Below are 17,426 nucleotides of genomic sequence, written 5' to 3'. Positions count from 1 at the left end.
TATTATCAATAAATGTAAATTAATATAAATAATGATGACAGTAGTTTATTATTATTATTATTATAGCATTGTTAGCTGTATAACTCTAATTTATGAATATTTTGTAATTTACATTGATTATATTAATAAAACTTTATTACACTCCAAACAAAATGTTTTCATTACTTTTTAATTAGCTTTTATTTTCTTTTAAGCTTTAATAATTTTAGTATGTGCTTTTGTCATTTTGATTAGTTTGTTTTAATATATAACTTTAATATATTTTTATATAGCTTTATTTAAAAAAAAAAAAAAAATCAAATTTAAGTTCAAATTTTATTTCAGTTTGTTGCCAAGCAAAGATTTTAAATGTTCTTATATATATATATATATATATATAAACTCACTCTCCCAGAGGAGAAGTGTAACAAATGAAAAATTATAATGAAATATTAAAGCTGCGAATTTCTGTGAAATCTTCCATGTAGTCCCGCCCTAAACGCACGCGATTGGCAGAGATCTGCCTCCAAGATTTCTGATTGGCTCACACACGCAGCCGCTATCTCTAGTGTGTACTAAGCGTAGGGTACTTGTCATCAAAAGAAGAGTGATTTCTCTAAACACCTATTTTAGGAATATCTGTCAGGTAGTATGGATATTTATGTGTTGTTTTAAAAAAATCACATCAGAGTTAATCATCTTCCGATCATACTTTTGCATCTTTTGAGAACAAATGCAGAAATGGCCTTTGTTTTGGCGCCCTCTGCTGGGTGACGTCATGTAATTGTTTAAGTAGCCTACACGGAAAACATTTCTTTTTAATTTCATTTTTTATTTTTTAATTAATATACACGTGTCTATTGTTATCTGTTTGTATAATGTATTGTAGATAGATATGAAAACGTAAACAATGAAATAATCTGTATTAAATCGGCTTCATATCTAGAAAATGAGCGCGAATGTCTCAGTATCGACGCGAGCAGCTCATACTGCCACATGAACGCGCCAGTGATCGCGGCGCGGGTGTTCGCGGGTCCCTCTGTAATGGATTTGACTGATTAGAGGTCATTTATGTGTCGTGTAGGCCGCGGCCGTGTGCTTCGCGCCCCGTGAACACGGAACCGGACGTCAGGGACCGGGGGAGAGACAATGAGATGCGCTGAACCGCTATCGGCCCATCAGACTGATCGCCGTGACGCGTCTCTTCGCAATGGAGGACTGGAGCGAGTGTTTGGATGTGGCCGTGCAGATCGCGCGCAGAGCCGGACAGGTAACACGACACTGCGACATGATATTCTGTTCATTCATAACAAACATAACCGACGAACGACGACGGGGTCACACAGTAATGCGGAAAGATTCGGGATGTGCTGTACAGTAACCGCAGGATGGACAGATAATAAACACAGATATGATCAGCTGCTTCTGCACGGGATTTCCTTGTTGTTGTTTCAGCATGTTGACACGCGACAGTGATAATCTTACACAAATCCTGCATTATTAACAGAGGTTATGTGTCAGTCCGCACTGATACTGATTCTGTAACAGTCTAAACAGTGTAAAACGGTGTAAAAAACTACAGGATGTGTGTCGAGTACAGCTCTACTGTGACCTTTACATGTTACCTGTTATTAATAACTCTGATCAACAGACAGGGTGGACTAATGTGGCCTGTGTCAGGAAAAATATTCATTTAGGACAATACATACGTAAATAATAATATTGATAATATATATAATTATAGTAATAATAGTCTATTTATTATTATTATTATCAATAATTATATATTTATATAAAGCATAGTAATAATAGTCTATTATTATCAGTAAATGTAAATTGATATACATAACAGTAGTTTATTATTATATCATTGTTAGCTCTATAACTATATTATAATTTATGTATATTTTATAATTTATTGCAATGATTATATTAATAAAACGTATTATTCTCCAAACAATAAACATTATATAATATTTATATAATGTCAAATAATACAATTCATGTCATATTATAGTTTTCATTATTATTTTTAATTAACATTTATTTTCTATATATATATATGCATATGTATTTGTGTGTGTGTGTGTGTGTTAATAAAATATTTGTATAATATTAAATATGAATAAAATGAATGTATAATATTTAATTTTATTTGAGTTTGGATGAAGATGTGTTGCAGTGTGGGCAGCAGATGGCACTGTTGGTGTGTGTGCAGGTGGTGGCGTGTGCGGCGCAGCAGGAGAAGCGTGTGAGCAGTAAGAGCACTCCCACAGATCTGGTGACGGAGACGGATCATCAGGTGGAGGAGCTCATCATCTCCACGCTCCGACACAGATTCCCGTCACACAGGTTCTCCGTCAGCACAGCTGCGCACATCTGGAGACTCATTCTCACATCATCTTCACTCACACACCAGAGCTCGTGTGTCAGGGCCACTGACTGTTCACTAAACCACTGCAGTCATCTGCATCGCTGAGAGAAAAATAAACTAGAAGAGAATGGAAATATTAGAGGCAAAAATGAAAATTATAAATGTTGAAAATTTCTGTCATTAATTACTCTCCCTCATGTCGTTCCACACCCGTAAGACCTTCGTTCATCTTCAGAACACAAATTAAGATATTTTTGATGAAATCTGAGAGGTTTATGACTCGTCCATAGACAGCAATATAATCAACACTTTCAAGGTCCAGAAAGGTACTAAAGACATTGTTAAAACAGTCATGTGACTGCAGTGGTTCAACCTTAATGTTATGAAGAGACGAGAATACTTTTTGTGCGCAAAATCAGAACAAAAATAGTGACTTTATTCAACCATCTCTAGTGATGGACGATTTCAAAACACTGCTTCAGGAAGCTTTACGAATCTTTTGTTTCGAATCAGTGGTTATCAAACTGCCAAAGTCACATGATTTCAGTAAATGAGGCTTCGTTACGTCACAAGTGTTTCGAAATTTCATTGGTTCACCACTGGGGGGCGTGACTTTGGCAGTCTGATACACGCTCCGAACAAAAGATTCGTAAAGCTTCATGAAGCAGTGTTTTGAAATCACCTGTCACTAGATATTGTTGAATAAAGTCGTAAAAAACAAAAAGTATTCTCGTCGCTTTATAATATTAAGGTTGAACCACTGCAGTCACATGATCTGTTTTAAATACGTCTTTAGTAGCTTTCTGGACCTTGAAAGTGTAAATTATATTGCTGTCAATGCAGGCCTCACTGAGCCATCGGATTTCATCAAAAATATCTTAATTTGTGTTCTGAAGATGAACGAAGGTCTTACGGGTGTGGAACGACATGAGGGTGAGGAATTAATGACAGAAATTTCATTTTTGGGTGAACTAACCCTTTAAGTTGATGTACTAAAATGACTAAAACTGAAAATAAATATTATAATAATAATTAATTAATTAAACATTAAAGCTAAAACATTTAAAAAAAATGCCAAAAACTCAGAACAAAATCACTAAAACTTAATCTAAAATTAAAATGAAAACTGGAAATATAAAATAGAAAAATACTAGATGTACAAACTTAATCGAAAAAGATATATATATATATATATATAAATGTTAAATAAATTTAAGCTGATGTACTAAAATTACAAAAACTAAAACTGAAAATAAATATAATAGTAATAAATAAAATAAAAAATAATTTAAAGTTAAACAGAAAAAACACAGAACAAAATCATTAAAACTTTGTGTGTATATATATATTATATATATAAATTAGTTGCAAATACTTAAATGAAAATTATAAATGTTTCCTAAACAACGAACTGAAATAAGTTTATGTACTAAAGTTACTAAAACTACAACTACAATATAACAATAATAATAATAAATAAAAATATAGCTGCAAGCAGCAATTACAGGGCCAAGCACAAAAGCGGCACAAGAAGCCCGCCAACACAGCTGTGAGCATCAGACCAACTGCAACAGTGAGCAATTAAAGATCTATTAAGATCATTTTAGGCAAAAGAGCTGAAAAATGATATATACTTTCAATAGTAAAGATTTACTGGTTTATCACTTTCGACCAATAGGTGGCGCTGTGACCAAATTAATGTGGTATGGTCAGAGTGAGGTGACAATGACACTCGCAAAGTTTGGTGTCAGTATGTCAAAGCATTGCAGAGATACAGTGATTTGGCATCATGCCTCTAATTCGTTGCTGCAGTATAGGAAAATGGTTCTGTCTATCAACATGAAATCCATAAGTAATTGCCGGCATGAGGATGAAGATGATACGATTTTTTTTTTTGGTGAAAATTGCTGAAAATTGAACCAATGGTCTAGGAGGAGATTGAAAAAGTGTGATTTTAAAGAAAATCAAAGTAGTGGAGACTTAGTTATGCTGACTACGGCAAAATTGGCATCAGTGTTCTCAGCATGACCCACGGAATCTAATAACACCAGTCTTATTACAACAGGCCACATTTATATAAAGCTATTAGCATTTTTTTTTTCAATTTCATTATATATATATATAGAGGAATTTTGTTTCTAACCCTTACGGTTCAAAAGTTAATAACATAAACATGAGTGAAACTTTGGACAGCTGGTGGCGCTAGAGGGGTCGAGTTAGAGACAGTTCAGACTATACTCTCTGTGCTAAATTTCACAACTTTTTAGCATACGGTTCTGTGGGCTGCCATAAACTTCCAGAGCGGAAGAAGAAGAAGAATTAAAAAAGAAAAAGAACGCCAACGATTACAATAATAATGATAATAGAAATAAAAATAAATTAAACCTAAAAGATTTTTTTTAAATGACAAAAACATAAAATGAGTAAAACTTAATCTAAAGTGAAAATTAAATCTGAAAATATAAAAATAAAAGCTAATTCATCATATTAATAGATACTATATTACTAATAAAGGATACTGAAGAAGACTGAAGTATCATGTGGATATCAGGGTATAATCGATCCGTATTAAAATCTAATTCTATTTCAGAAGAAGATGTTTAGCTGTGCTGTCTATAAAGGGCACTACAGACTGTAAACTGTTTAATGTTCCTTCATCCTTTAGTAATAACTGTTGGTGTAATGCTGATGTTCAGTGTGTCACATGTTGACGTAATGTTGATGTAATGTTGATGAAAGGTTTATCGGAGAGGAATCATCAGCCGCGGGTGTGAAGTGTGAACTGACCGACAGCCCCACCTGGATCATCGACCCCATCGACGGCACCTGTAACTTTGTGCACAGGTACGATCAGCGTCTTCACGTGTTGTTTATCGTCACACAGATATATTCCTCTGTTCCCAACACACGATCCTTCTCCTACAGTTTCCCCATGGTGGCAGTCAGCATCGGGTTTGCAGTGAGGAAGGAGGTAAACACTGATGAATCGGTTCAAGGTCAGAATGATTGTGCTTTCATGTGAAATAAAGTGTTTGTGCCTCAGCTGGAGTTGGGCGTGATCTACCACTGCTCCGACGGGACGCTGTACACCGCCAGGAGAGGACACGGAGCCTTCTGCAACGGAGCTCGGCTGCAGGTCTCCAGACAGAAAGGTCAGCAGATTACTTCATTTCATTTCTGCAATAAATCGTAATCAACTTGTCAGTTTATCATTGCTGAAATATTTATTCAAACACACAAATAAAGGTAGTTTATCTGAAGCATGGGAACAGAAATACACTTCAAAATAAAAGTCCTACAACACTAAACACAGGAAATCATGACAGTTAAACAGTGAAATATCATTCCAATGTAAATCAGCTGTTTTCTATGTGAATATATAATAAAATGTAACTTATTCCTGTGATCAAAGCTGAATTTTCAGTCTTCAGTGTCACATGATCCTTCAGAAATCATTCTAATATGATGATTTGATGATCAAGAAACATTTATGATTATTATCAATGTTGAAAACAGCTTCAGATTTTTGTGGAAACTGTGATACATTTTATTTTTCAGGATTATTTAATGAATATAAAGTTAAAAAAAAACTGCATTTATTTGAAACAGAAATATTTTATAACATTATAAATGTCTTTACTGTCACTTTTAAATGATGTAATGTGTCCTTGGTTGATAAAGATATATAAGGAAAAAAAAAAAGACCCCAAAATTTATATTTAAATGTGTATTTAAATAAATAATTCATTAAAGAATATAAATGCCCTTTATGGATTTAATCTCACTTCATTGAGCTATGCCTTTGACGATTAAATCCCACTGCACAGTAAATGTTGCAGACATGATTACTGTATGTGATGTGATGCGTTTCCTGTGTCGTCAGATGTGTCCAAGGCCCTCATTCTCACAGAGATCGGGGCCAAGAGAGATCCTGCAACACTGGACATCTTCCTGGGAAATATGAGGAAGATGTTGAGCGCACCGACTCACGGGTACGGACACACTGAGGTTTAAAAGCTGCAAAAATAAACCGCTGTTATGTCTGTTATGTAAAGGTGACCTTTGACCTGCAGGGTGAGGATCATTGGCAGCTCAACTCTAGCACTGTGTCACATCGCCAGCGGGGCGGCAGAGGCGTATTATCAGTACGGCCTGCACTGCTGGGACATCGCCGCGGCCGCGGTCATCATCAGAGAGGCGGGAGGATGCGTCATCGACACCAGCGGTCAGCACATGTAGCTCTGGATGTTATCAAGCGTGTTTAACTGATCTTAAACAATAAGGGCTTTCATATTCCTTATTATTATTATTTCATTACAAACGCTGAAGGCGTGAAACTTCATTACTGAATAATCAAACACTTAGGATTGTGGGGCGCACATGATGAAAATGTAAACATTTACACAATATTTCATATTTGTATATACATTGTAACTAAAAGTCCAGTCACAAAAGGATGTTTATCCTGTAGGATGTTAATATAGCTCAGTGTTTGAGGCCGCTCCTGCAGTATTCATTTGATTTGATGTTAGCTTTGATAAATCTACCGTACACACACATCTTTAGTTCAGAATCCCTTCTGTGCGCTGCTAACTTTGGCTAATGTTCTTCCAGTAACGTTAACAGAACGTTTGTTCAGAGTTATCTGCTCTTTAATAATGTTCTCATGACGTTAACATGAAGACATTATTTATACATCATCATCATGGAACTGTTTTTTCTGAAATATTTTAGTTGGATGTTGGTCTGACGTTTTTAAATGTTACTGCTAGTTTCGTAACGTTCAGAGAACACTCAAAAGTGACGTTCACATAATGTTTGCAAAATTAAATAAAATGGAATGTTTCCTTATTCACAAAACATTTAAAAAACATTCAGAAGTAGCGTTTTCATAACGTTAGCGAAGCGTGTTTCTGTCAGCTGCACATGCTTGTGTTTGTGTGTTGGGACGGTTGTGTGAGGCGACACAAAGAGGCTTTGTTGGGACGTCCGGTTAGATCATGACCATGTGGTCAGAGAGAGACGAGGGTCCTGGGAGGAATATCACTTCCATGTAAAACCCAAAATAAAGCCAAAGATTTCCACAGTCTTGGTTGAAGTGTCAGTCGTCCAGCTGATGTAGTTCTGCAGACACTGATGTTACTGTGATCAGACCTCATCTCACATCTGTGTCAGGACTGACTCCATCTGGGTCAGAAATATAGTTTTGAAATCAACAGGCTGACAGACATGCTGTACCAGAGAGACGAGTCAATTATATCACATGAAATAAGATTAAAAAATAAAATAAATTAAAATAAAATAAAGAACAAAATAATAAAATAAAAAAAAATAAATTAAAAGCCCAAAATAAAATAAAAAAAATTATATTAAAAAATAAAAGAAATCAAAATAAAACACAAAATAAAATTAAAAGCCCAAAATAAAATAAAATTAAATTAAAATTAAAACCCTAAAATAAAATTTAAAAAAAATCTAAAAAATAAAAGAAATTAAAAAATAAAATGGAATAAAAAACAAAATAAACAAATTAAATTAAAATCCCAAAATAAAAAAAAAATAAAAAAGTAAATAAAAAAATAAAAAACCCCCAAAATAAAATAAAGTATGTAAAGTAACAGTATGTGTTGGTGTGTTTGTGTTGTAGGGGGCGCTCTCGACCTCATGTCCAGACGTGTCGTGGCCGCTGGGACCCGTGAGATCGCAGACTACATCGTAAAGCAGCTGCAGCCCATAAACTACGGCCGTGACGACAGTGACCCAGACGGCCTGGCCTGAGCGCCGCCGTGACCTCTGACCCCATCCTAAGCCTTTTACCTCAGAACACACAATCCTGCCACGTTACATCTGCAGTGTCCTTTTAATGCTATATTCACAATTTTAAACATCCTAAAGTCGGCACACGTTCTGGAAAAACACTGTCATCACTGGAACCACAACATTTACACTCTCTCATCCGTGGAAATAATCTTAAACACTGGATTTACAACAAGTTTGCCTTGAAATTGCAAGGATGATGATGATGATGATGATGATGCCAAATTCTGCTGATTTTCCTTTCAAAAATAAGTTTGATTTTAGATTACAAAACACAATGCTTTTGATCAGAGGAAAGCAGCTGGTTATGAACGCGTGTGATCAGAGAGTTTAATCATAACACTATATTACCGTAGTGAAATCAGATCATTACTCAGGAATCATTTTCTCTGCAAACATGGAAGAAAGTATGAGCGTTCACTAGGTTTCTATATACAAACACTGCTAAAAATATCATTTCTTAATCAGTATTTTTATCTTGCTTTCTTTAAAACTAAGATATTAGGCCTTGTTTTAAGAATAAATGTGAATATGAATGATTTTTATTCAAAATATGAATAAAAATCATATTTTCTTATTGAACATTTATCTTGTTTTAAGCATTTTTAGATATTTTCTTTACTGGAAAACATGACAAGAATGATGTTTTTGGGCAGTTCAGAAATACAGAGATCTGGTTGGTTGTTCATACGCAGTTCGATCATGTGACACAGCTGATATCATTATTTCTCAATGAAGACATTAACAAACACACAAAACAGATCTTGTGACTTTATGAACACTGCAGTTTTAACCTGTATTCTTGTGTTTTTCTAATGCGGATGATCTGTAGATTTAACAGCTGTATGAACACATGGAGGTTTGAGTTTTTATAGTTTCTCCTGCCGTGTTGATCACTTTAATCCCTGTGTGAGTCAGGGAAACATTCCTCTGGTATGACTAATTAAAGCGTACACTCGAATCAGTGCTGTCCTGTAATCATTCTCACGATCAACTCTGTTCACTTTATAATCAACGTCTTTTGACACATTCTTGTGCGTGTTGTAGTTTCAGGGAGCAAAAGAAGAGACGTTTTCTCATAATGTGAAGTAATTCAGCCTCATTAATCTAATTAGTCAGTTAATTATGCGGTGGTTCGGCTCTTCTTCATGGATATATGTCTGCCTCATTCCAGCATTGCCTCACATTTGCTTTGAATTAAACAGACATTTTTGATTTCATTATTATGTTGGATCTCTAAAAAGTGTCCACGGTTCCAGCTGTCAGACGAATTTTAGTTTAAATTCATACGCAAGAGCTCTTGGAAATGAAATACACAGCTAAATATTGGCAAATTTTACTCCACCTTCAGTCCAGCCACAGTCTCCAGGTGTGTGTTTAGATCCAGAAAGATCTCCATTCTTTGGAAAGACTTTCTGAATTCACTTAGAGCTGTCAACTTTAATACATACTGAAACCATGAAGAACCAATAATCACACTGTGCTCAGTTATGATCCTAATCACAGTCCAGCAGCACCTTCTCATTAAAATAAGACCAGAATGTTTGCCAATATCTACATTAGTTTGTCTCCCCAAAATAATCCAAATATAACATGTTATCTTATTGATATACACAGATCAGGCATAACATTATGACCACGGACAGCTGAAGTGAATAACACTATATTAGGCAGCAAGTGAACATTTTGTCCTCAAAGTTGATGTGTTAGAAGCAGGAAAATGGGCCAAATTGTGATGGCTAGACGACTGGGTCAGACCTTTTCTAAAACTGCAGCTCTTGTGGGGTGTTCCCGGTCTGCAGTGGTCAGTATCTATCAAAAGTGCTCCAAGGAAGGAACAGTGGTGAACCGGAGACAGGGTCATGGGCGGCCGAGGCTCAGTGAAGGCTGGCCCGTGTGGTCTGATCCAACAGACGAGCTACTGAAGCTCAAATTGCTCAAGAAGTTAATGCTGGTTCTGATAGAAAGGTGTCAGAATACACAGTGCATCAGTTTGTTGCGTATGGAGCTGCATAGACACAGACCAGTCAGGGTGCCCATGCTGACCCCTGTCCACCGCCAACAGTGGACACGTGAGCATCAGAACTGGACCACGGAGCAATGGAAGAAGGTGTCCTGGTCTGATGAATCACGTTTTCTTTTACATCACGTGGATGGCCGAGTGCGTCTCTTACCTGGGGAACACATGGCACCAGGATGCACTATGGGAAGAAGGCAAGCCGGTGGAGGCAGTGTGATGCTTTGGGCAATGTTCTGCTGGGAAACCTTGGGTCCTGCCATCCATGTGGATGTTACTTTGACACGTACCACCTACCTAAGCATTGTTGAGACCATGTACACCCTTTCATGGAAACGGTATTCCCTGGTGGCTGTGGCCTCTTTCAGCAGGATAATGCTCCTGCCACAAAGCAAAAATGGTTCAGGAATGGTTTGAGGAGCACAACAACGAGTTTGAGGTGTTGACTTGGCCTCCAAATTCCCCAGATCTCAATCCAATCGAGCATCTGTGGGATGTGCTGAACAAACAAGTCCGATCCATGGAGGCTCCACCTCACAACTTACAGGACTTAAAGGATCTGCTGCTAACATCTTGGTGCAGATACCAGTTTATCAGTTAGTTAATAGTTTAAGCATCATAGACATTTCTGCATAAAAGCATAAATTAAATATAATATATATAGATATATAAATTAAATCAAAAAGTACGTAATCACATTTGCATCCAGTAGAAGAGCCTGTATGGTGAAAATCTGTCATGAATCAGATGTAGCGTTTGACGGTCAGCAGGTGGCGCTGCAGCCACTATTATACTTTTTTTTTTTTTGTGCAAATATTACTTTACAAGCGCTACAAAAAAAATGCATCATGGAATGAGAAACTTGACCGTTTTTTTATTTAAAAATATAAATGTACATTTAATAACAAAAGAAAAAAAAAAAAAACATTTAAATTGATATTTGGTTACAAGTAAACTACATTTCAGTATCGTTATTCAGTCTCAAGTTTGAAGAGAAGCAGCAGTGTGTACCTGAGCTGACTGGAGCTCCGACAGACACCTCCTCCTCTGTGCTCGAGCCCTGAATGGTGGAGTCATTTGTCAGTTTCGCAGGGTGGTCCTTCAGGCTGTTCATTGAGGAGGAGAAAAGTGTGTCCAGATGCTAGAGAGCACAGCTGTGCCGCGTAAACGCGCGTGAAACGCTCCAGAACTGAGAAAAACGCACTCGGAAAGTCGCACATCGAGAAAACGCGTCTAACAATCGCCGAGGACTGTGGCGTGTCATGGCACACGGTCTGGAGGAGATCCAGCAAAGCTGGAACGAATGAATTTGCAACTTGTTGATGTTTTGTAGGGCGCGTGAAGCCGCTGTTTACTTCTGAGCAGCACCATGATCTCTCCTGTCAACAGGTAAGAGCAGAACAACATGTCTGAGGATTATCTGGACTTTAAAGTTCTTCACGCGATGTTTACCATGTGGACCAGACGAGACTGAAGAGAGGATCATGTGTGCCGAACCCGAACTCTTCTGATCTCAGTTATTATATTGTGATATGATGGCCTCGGAGGTGGTGTGTGGACTCATATTCAGACTCATCCTGCCAGTCTGCCTCGCTGCAGGTAAGACAGAGAAGTCATACCAGCTAAATTAGGGTTTTTTGGTAATATAACATAAAATGTTTATATATATATATATATATATATATATATATACACACATTTAAAAAAAAATAATAATAGTAAATCTTTTTATTCAAATATATATATTGTTAATTAAACTAGGCTACCTTATTTATACTCATATTTTACTTAAAGATGACTATCAGTGTGATTGTTGATTAGCAAAATTGTAAATATGTGTTTAACTGGTTTAAGATGTCTTGTTGGATGTGTCTTGTCCTGTTTTAGATGCAATTCCCATTTTTATGGCATTTTTTATGGTATTCCATCAAAAAATGATGTTCTTCCTCAGTATTTTTCTTGTTTTCCACTTTACAATAATGTTCTTTAGCTGCTTTAGTTAACATGAACAAATAATGAACAATTATTCTACAGCATTTATTAATTTTAGTTAATGTTAATTTCAATATTTACTAATACATGATTAAAATCAAAAGTTGTATTGTTAACATTAATGCACTGAGAACAAACAATGAACGACCGTATATTAATTAACTGACATTAACAAAGATTAATAAATACAATTACAAATATATTGCTCATTGTTAGTTCATGTTAGTTAATACATTAATGTTAACGAATGATACTACATTCTTAAATCAAAAAACATTTACTGGAGAAGCAAAATGACTGAAGATGTGAAACTTCAGTGAGTTCGAGCTTAAAACACGAACGAATATCTGCAGATGGAGTCAGAAAAATTAACTTCAAAGGGAAAACATCATTTTTTTCAGTAGTGTCATTTTAACCAATTTTGTCATTTTTAAATCAGACTCTGTGAAATTGAATAAATTAGCATCTACGCATAAGGTTAAGAGTGTTCATTAAGAGTGTAATATGACGAAGGACGAGCTGAGAAGTTCATGATTTAATGTTTGACGTGAAGCTGAACAATGCTTTCATTCACGTGATAAATGAGCAAAATATTGAGGTTTAGAAGCTGTGAAAGACAACACTGGACATAAAACACCATTGATTATAATTATATTGATCAGTTATGATTGATTGATTGATTGATTTATGTTGCACAAACTGTTCTCTTACCAAGAGGCCTGAATCCAAATGACAATTAGTCAAAATGTGGAAAATTATGAACTGAACTTTACATTTGAAAAGTACAGTATGATGAATCTTGCTACTCTTACATATTAAGTACACACACACACACATATATATATATATATATATAATTTTTTTTTTTTTTTTTTTTTTACTCTTGAAATGTTTGTAACATTTTATTGCTATTTTTGATTTTAATTGGAATGGTAGAAGCACTGATTTATGTGCAGTTTTAATATTTCATCGCAGCATTTGTAACTCAAACTCTGAGTAATACTGCGCTCGGTGTGTGTCTGACAGCAGCAGCGCTGGTTTTCCCCTCCTCTGTGTTGTTCTTACTGAGATCAAATACTCAATCCTTCATATTTACATTTTCAATTGTCTCTTTTGAGTGAAACGCCTTCTTCTGCTCTTCTGATAGTGTTAAATGTCCGTCGAACATCTGTTTTTACAGATAGCGAGGGCTTGAACTTCTTACGCCTCTCTAACAGTCGAGATCTCTGCTTCCCACGACCCGTTGGTTCTTCAAGAACACCAAACACTGTTTACTTGTGATAAAATGCCCAATGGAGTCGAGATCAGAGAGCTGAACAGTCAACCTTCCCTTTATTGAACACAGATCTGTTCCACATCCTGATCCAGTCACTGGTGTGTTCCCTACGCTAGAAAATAGGTCACAATTCTGCTGAACACTGGGTCGAACTCTAAAGCAGGTGTGAGTGTCCGCGTTTCAGCAGACTTGTTTTTTTCCATTCATTTTCTAATAAAGTCTTTGTTAAAGAGTTATAATCCATGAACTAAACCTACGAGGAGAATCACAACATTATAAACTTTGATTTGAAACAAAAAAGTATTTGAAAAAATCAGACAAAAAGACAAAACTGTGCACTTAACATCTTTAATGAGGGAAATAACTACAATCCCATTAAAATCAGCATGAAAGGAAGTTGCGTTAGTCTTTTTTTCTCTATTGTGTCGTATATCTGAGTGAAACGCTTCTCAAACAAGAACAAATGTAGGGCGGGGCTTGATTTTGTCTGTGGGGAATTGATTGGATGGTTGTGGTTTGCTATTGGTGGATCTCATGTGAGTGACAGGTTGCCCCGCCCTCGTCATCAGAGAAGAGAAGAGATGCTGCAAGAGGGAGGAGAAGATATTCTGATTCAAGATTACCAGGAACATTAATTTAAAACAATAACCGATAAATCATTTAGAATAAACACTGCAATATTGCATAAAAAATCTAAATTGTGAATTTCATGGTGACTTTAAAGGGGTCCAATAACGCCCCCTTTCACAAGATGTAATATAAGTCTCTGGTGTCTCCAGAATGTGTCTGAAGTTTCAGCTCAAAATACCCCACAGATCATTTATTATAACTTATCCCTTTAAATGCAAATGAGCTGCTGCTCCCGGCCCCTTTCCAGAAGAGGGGGAGCTTTAACAGCTCAACAACAACAAAGCTGGAGAATCTCACGCAGACAAAATGAGGATTGTCAGTAACGGTGTTCAGCCTTACATTGTTCAAACCGGAGTCGACACTGATGGAGAGACTCAGGAAGAAGTTACAACTTTTAGACGTTTCTGAATGGTTAGTGGATAAATTTATGTAGTTGCTGTGGAGTTGATTCAACTCATCCACTAGCATGTGCCGTCATGTTAATCTTTTGTGTTGAATTGACCCTCGTTTGTGAAGCAGTCCGGTGTAAAATGACGGCATGACAACAACACTCTACTACAACAACTCTTCCTCTTCTCTAAAGCAGCCCAACATGGCCCCGCCCCCTTTGTTGCGTGTTCTCGGGGGCGGGGTTTATGTAAATTTTAGGGTTAGTGATGTCACTAACCCGGGAAGAAGCTCGTTGTAGTCCCTACCAGCCGTTTGTTGTAGTCTTTCTAAAAGAAAATATCACTCTTTCCATTGAACTTTGAGCGTCGTAACTTTGCAGATGTTGTTTATGCTCAAACAGCAACATTACACACTAACTAAAGTTAAAAAAGTCAAATCATAATCAACCACCGCTTCTCAAGGATGCTGTAAAGGTCAAATCCTGCTCTTCTATCAGCACAAACCATCCATTTTAAATGATATGGCTTCTAAAAAGTCATTCACATTATTAGTCCAAATAAAGCATTCAAACCAAATGAATGATTTTAAATGTTATCAGTAACTCAAGCGTCATGAACACAACTCTAAGTGATCTCTGTAAACACTGGACCTCCGCAGCATCAGGCTCTTGAGTGGGACGTGAATAAGGTGAACGCAGTTTTTAGGTGTACCTAAATATTTTAATTGCAGTTTTCACTCTAAGGAAATATTTAGTTTGCTCTTATACAGGAAGTAAACAACAGTTATTTACTTTTATAGGGCGATGTGATACACGAAGGTACAACCAAACCTTCCACTTCACGAAACGGCATCAGTTTGCGCAAATATTTGCGACCGCTTCCTTTTGTACGGCTCTCCTCGTCCTTTCTAAGGTCAGAAACACCATCTAGTGTGGAAACAGTATCAAAACCCCCACAAACACACACGAGAGATCCAAACTTTGCTTTATGTTGAAATATTACTTGCGATCTGACACTTTGGACCATAACAGTGATTTAAATCGTTTATGTTCATGTACTTGCATATATGTTTGAGGTCTTGAGTACACTATGAAGATCTACTGAAGACGTCCACGTCTCTGTTGTGTTTGTGCTGTTTAAACTGGGCTTTGGAGGTAGTTTAACCACACAGTGTTTTGTTAGACAGCTGCTTCATTTGTGGCTTTGCAGAATTAAAAAGACTGTTTGGAACATTAAAGACGCTGTTGACACACTGTACACCGTCACGCTCTCATTACGGCTCTTTATTCCCCACTGTGAAGTTACAGGATAGAGGATTTGACCCAGTGCCTTCTAACTACGTTTAACTTTAGTGTATGGCTTGACTTTGAAAGCAAAACAGATTTGTTAGCTTAAATAAAACACAATGTTGTTAAAGTCAAAATCTGAAGTCAAAACTGACCCTACACTCTAAAACATGCTGGGTTAAAAACAACCCAAGTTGGGTTGAAAATAGACAAACCCAGCAGTTGGTTAAATGTTTTATTTAACTCAACTATTGTTTAAAAATGATTATATGTCTGGCTTCAAATGAACCCAAAATATGTTGGAAATTAAAAATCAGACACATAATTACTAGAGGCAACAATAATATTCAAAACATAAACATTTATTTCTTTAAACAATAGTTGAGTTAAATAAAACTACCCAGCAGGTTACTACTTTTATCAAACTCATAATCTAGTCTCTCTTCTGATAAAATACAACCCAGGAGAAATGAGTCTGTGACGAGCCTCATTATTGTCCGGCTCCTGCGTCAGCATCACACTCATGCGTCGTGCTGATCACATGATCAGCTTTGGCCAATAGTGAGCCGGCGTTCGGACATAAACACGGAAGCGCTGGACTGTGTTGCGTCACCTGTGTAAGGATAATGACAGGGAAGAGAAGAGATTGTTGAATAAAGTCGTTATTTCTGTTTTGTTTTTGTGCACACAAACTATTCTCGTCTCTTCATAACATTAAGGTTGAACCACTGCAGTCACATGACTGTTTTAACGATGTCTTTAGTACCTTTCTGGACCTTGAAAGTGTTGATTATATTGCTGTCTATGGACGAGTCATAAACCTCTCAGATTTCATCAAAAATATCTTAATTTGTGTTCTGAAGATGAACGAAGGTCTTACGGGTGTGGAACGACATGAGGGTGAGTAATTAATGACAGAAATTTCATTTTTGGGTGAACTAACACTTTGAAGACAAGGTAACTTTGAATGAACGTTCATATAATGTTACTGGAACGTTAACGTGATTTTAGAGAACGTTGCCAGAATGTTAATCAAAGTTCTGAGAATGTTCTCTGTTATCTCATGCAAAACTCTGGATTTTGCAACAGTAAATGTGACCGCACCTTAATTCCGTCTCCAACACCTCTCCTGCAGCACACTGCCATCTGTCAGTCAGCAACCACCCAGGACCTACATTTACAGATGATGGCAAAGAAAGCGTTTTGAGTCATGCTCCATTTAGCCACGGCTTAGTCAGACTCCACGGCTTCACTAGCGCTTTGTCTGGTGTCTCTGAGCTCTTTGTGTCTGATTCCAGGCAGGGTGCCACCCGAGACAGCAGACAAAAGCTCTCCGGATTAGAGGAACCACTAGAGGAACTCAGGAAGTCATGAAGAATTTGCAAAACATCAATGATAGCCGCATTTCTTCTGCTTGTAGTACAGTACTTTATCCTCCATTGAACAGAAGTTTGAGCGTGAGCTCGTCCAGACAGCACAACTGTAAATGTTAATGATGTCTTGAAGGAGACAGTGGAGATTTCAGCTCAAAGCCTGTACTGAACCGTCGTCCTCTAATGTTGAGTTTTGATGTAGGCCATTTATCACAATATAGATCACATATCAAAGCTGCTCGAGGAATAACTGTTTTAAAGCTTTCCATATCATATTCATGACTAGATCGCTC

The 17,426-nt window shown here is 36.8% G+C and overlaps 2 protein-coding genes across 5 annotated transcripts in view; both read left to right on the top strand.

Annotated features, from left to right (window-relative positions):
* The first annotated feature begins 923 nt into the window (after positions 1 to 923).
* Positions 924 to 9,131, top strand: impa2 (inositol monophosphatase 2). Of its 2 annotated transcripts, XM_051882908.1 has the most exons (8): positions 932 to 1,249; positions 2,198 to 2,331; positions 5,093 to 5,197; positions 5,279 to 5,324; positions 5,397 to 5,505; positions 6,237 to 6,345; positions 6,427 to 6,578; positions 8,001 to 9,131. In XM_051882908.1, exons 1-8 carry the CDS (start codon positions 1,190 to 1,192, stop codon positions 8,129 to 8,131), a joined length of 846 nt encoding a protein of 281 aa, XP_051738868.1. In that variant the 5' UTR covers positions 932 to 1,189; the 3' UTR covers positions 8,132 to 9,131. The 2 variants fall into 2 exon arrangements, with proteins under 2 accessions (XP_051738869.1, XP_051738868.1); XM_051882909.1 differs by lacking the exon at positions 2,198 to 2,331 and having other exon boundaries at positions 924 to 1,249.
* A 2,103-nt stretch (positions 9,132 to 11,234) lies between these two features.
* LOC127506406 (piezo-type mechanosensitive ion channel component 2) overlaps positions 11,235 to 17,426 on the top strand; it is a 108,228-nt gene continuing 102,036 nt past the window's right edge. For 2 of the 3 annotated variants that reach the window (XM_051882863.1, XM_051882862.1), the window contains exon 1: positions 11,236 to 11,786. In XM_051882863.1, the coding sequence (XP_051738823.1) occupies positions 11,720 to 11,786 (67 nt within the window). In that variant the 5' untranslated portion in view covers positions 11,236 to 11,719. Of the gene's footprint in view, positions 11,787 to 17,426 lie in introns of all 3 variants that reach the window. The other variant, XM_051882864.1, reaches the window with a different exon arrangement.

This window comes from Ctenopharyngodon idella, chromosome 23, assembly GCF_019924925.1.
Source record: "Ctenopharyngodon idella isolate HZGC_01 chromosome 23, HZGC01, whole genome shotgun sequence".
Lineage (NCBI taxonomy): Eukaryota > Metazoa > Chordata > Actinopteri > Cypriniformes > Xenocyprididae > Ctenopharyngodon > Ctenopharyngodon idella.
This window is presented reverse-complemented; position numbering and strand designations above follow the sequence as displayed.

What these genes read in the sequence shown, in the direction of transcription:
- impa2 (XM_051882908.1), top strand. Translation starts at nt 1,190, where the DNA reads ATGGAGGACTGGAGCGAGTGTTTGGATGTGGCCGTGCAGATCGCGCGC. An exon ending in GCAGGTCTCCAGACAGAAAG is followed by an intron (nt 5,506 to 6,236) that starts GTCAGCAGATTA and finishes CTGTGTCGTCAG; the next exon opens with ATGTGTCCAAGGCCCTCATT. An exon ending in TTGAGCGCACCGACTCACGG is followed by an intron (nt 6,346 to 6,426) that starts GTACGGACACAC and finishes TTTGACCTGCAG; the next exon opens with GGTGAGGATCATTGGCAGCT.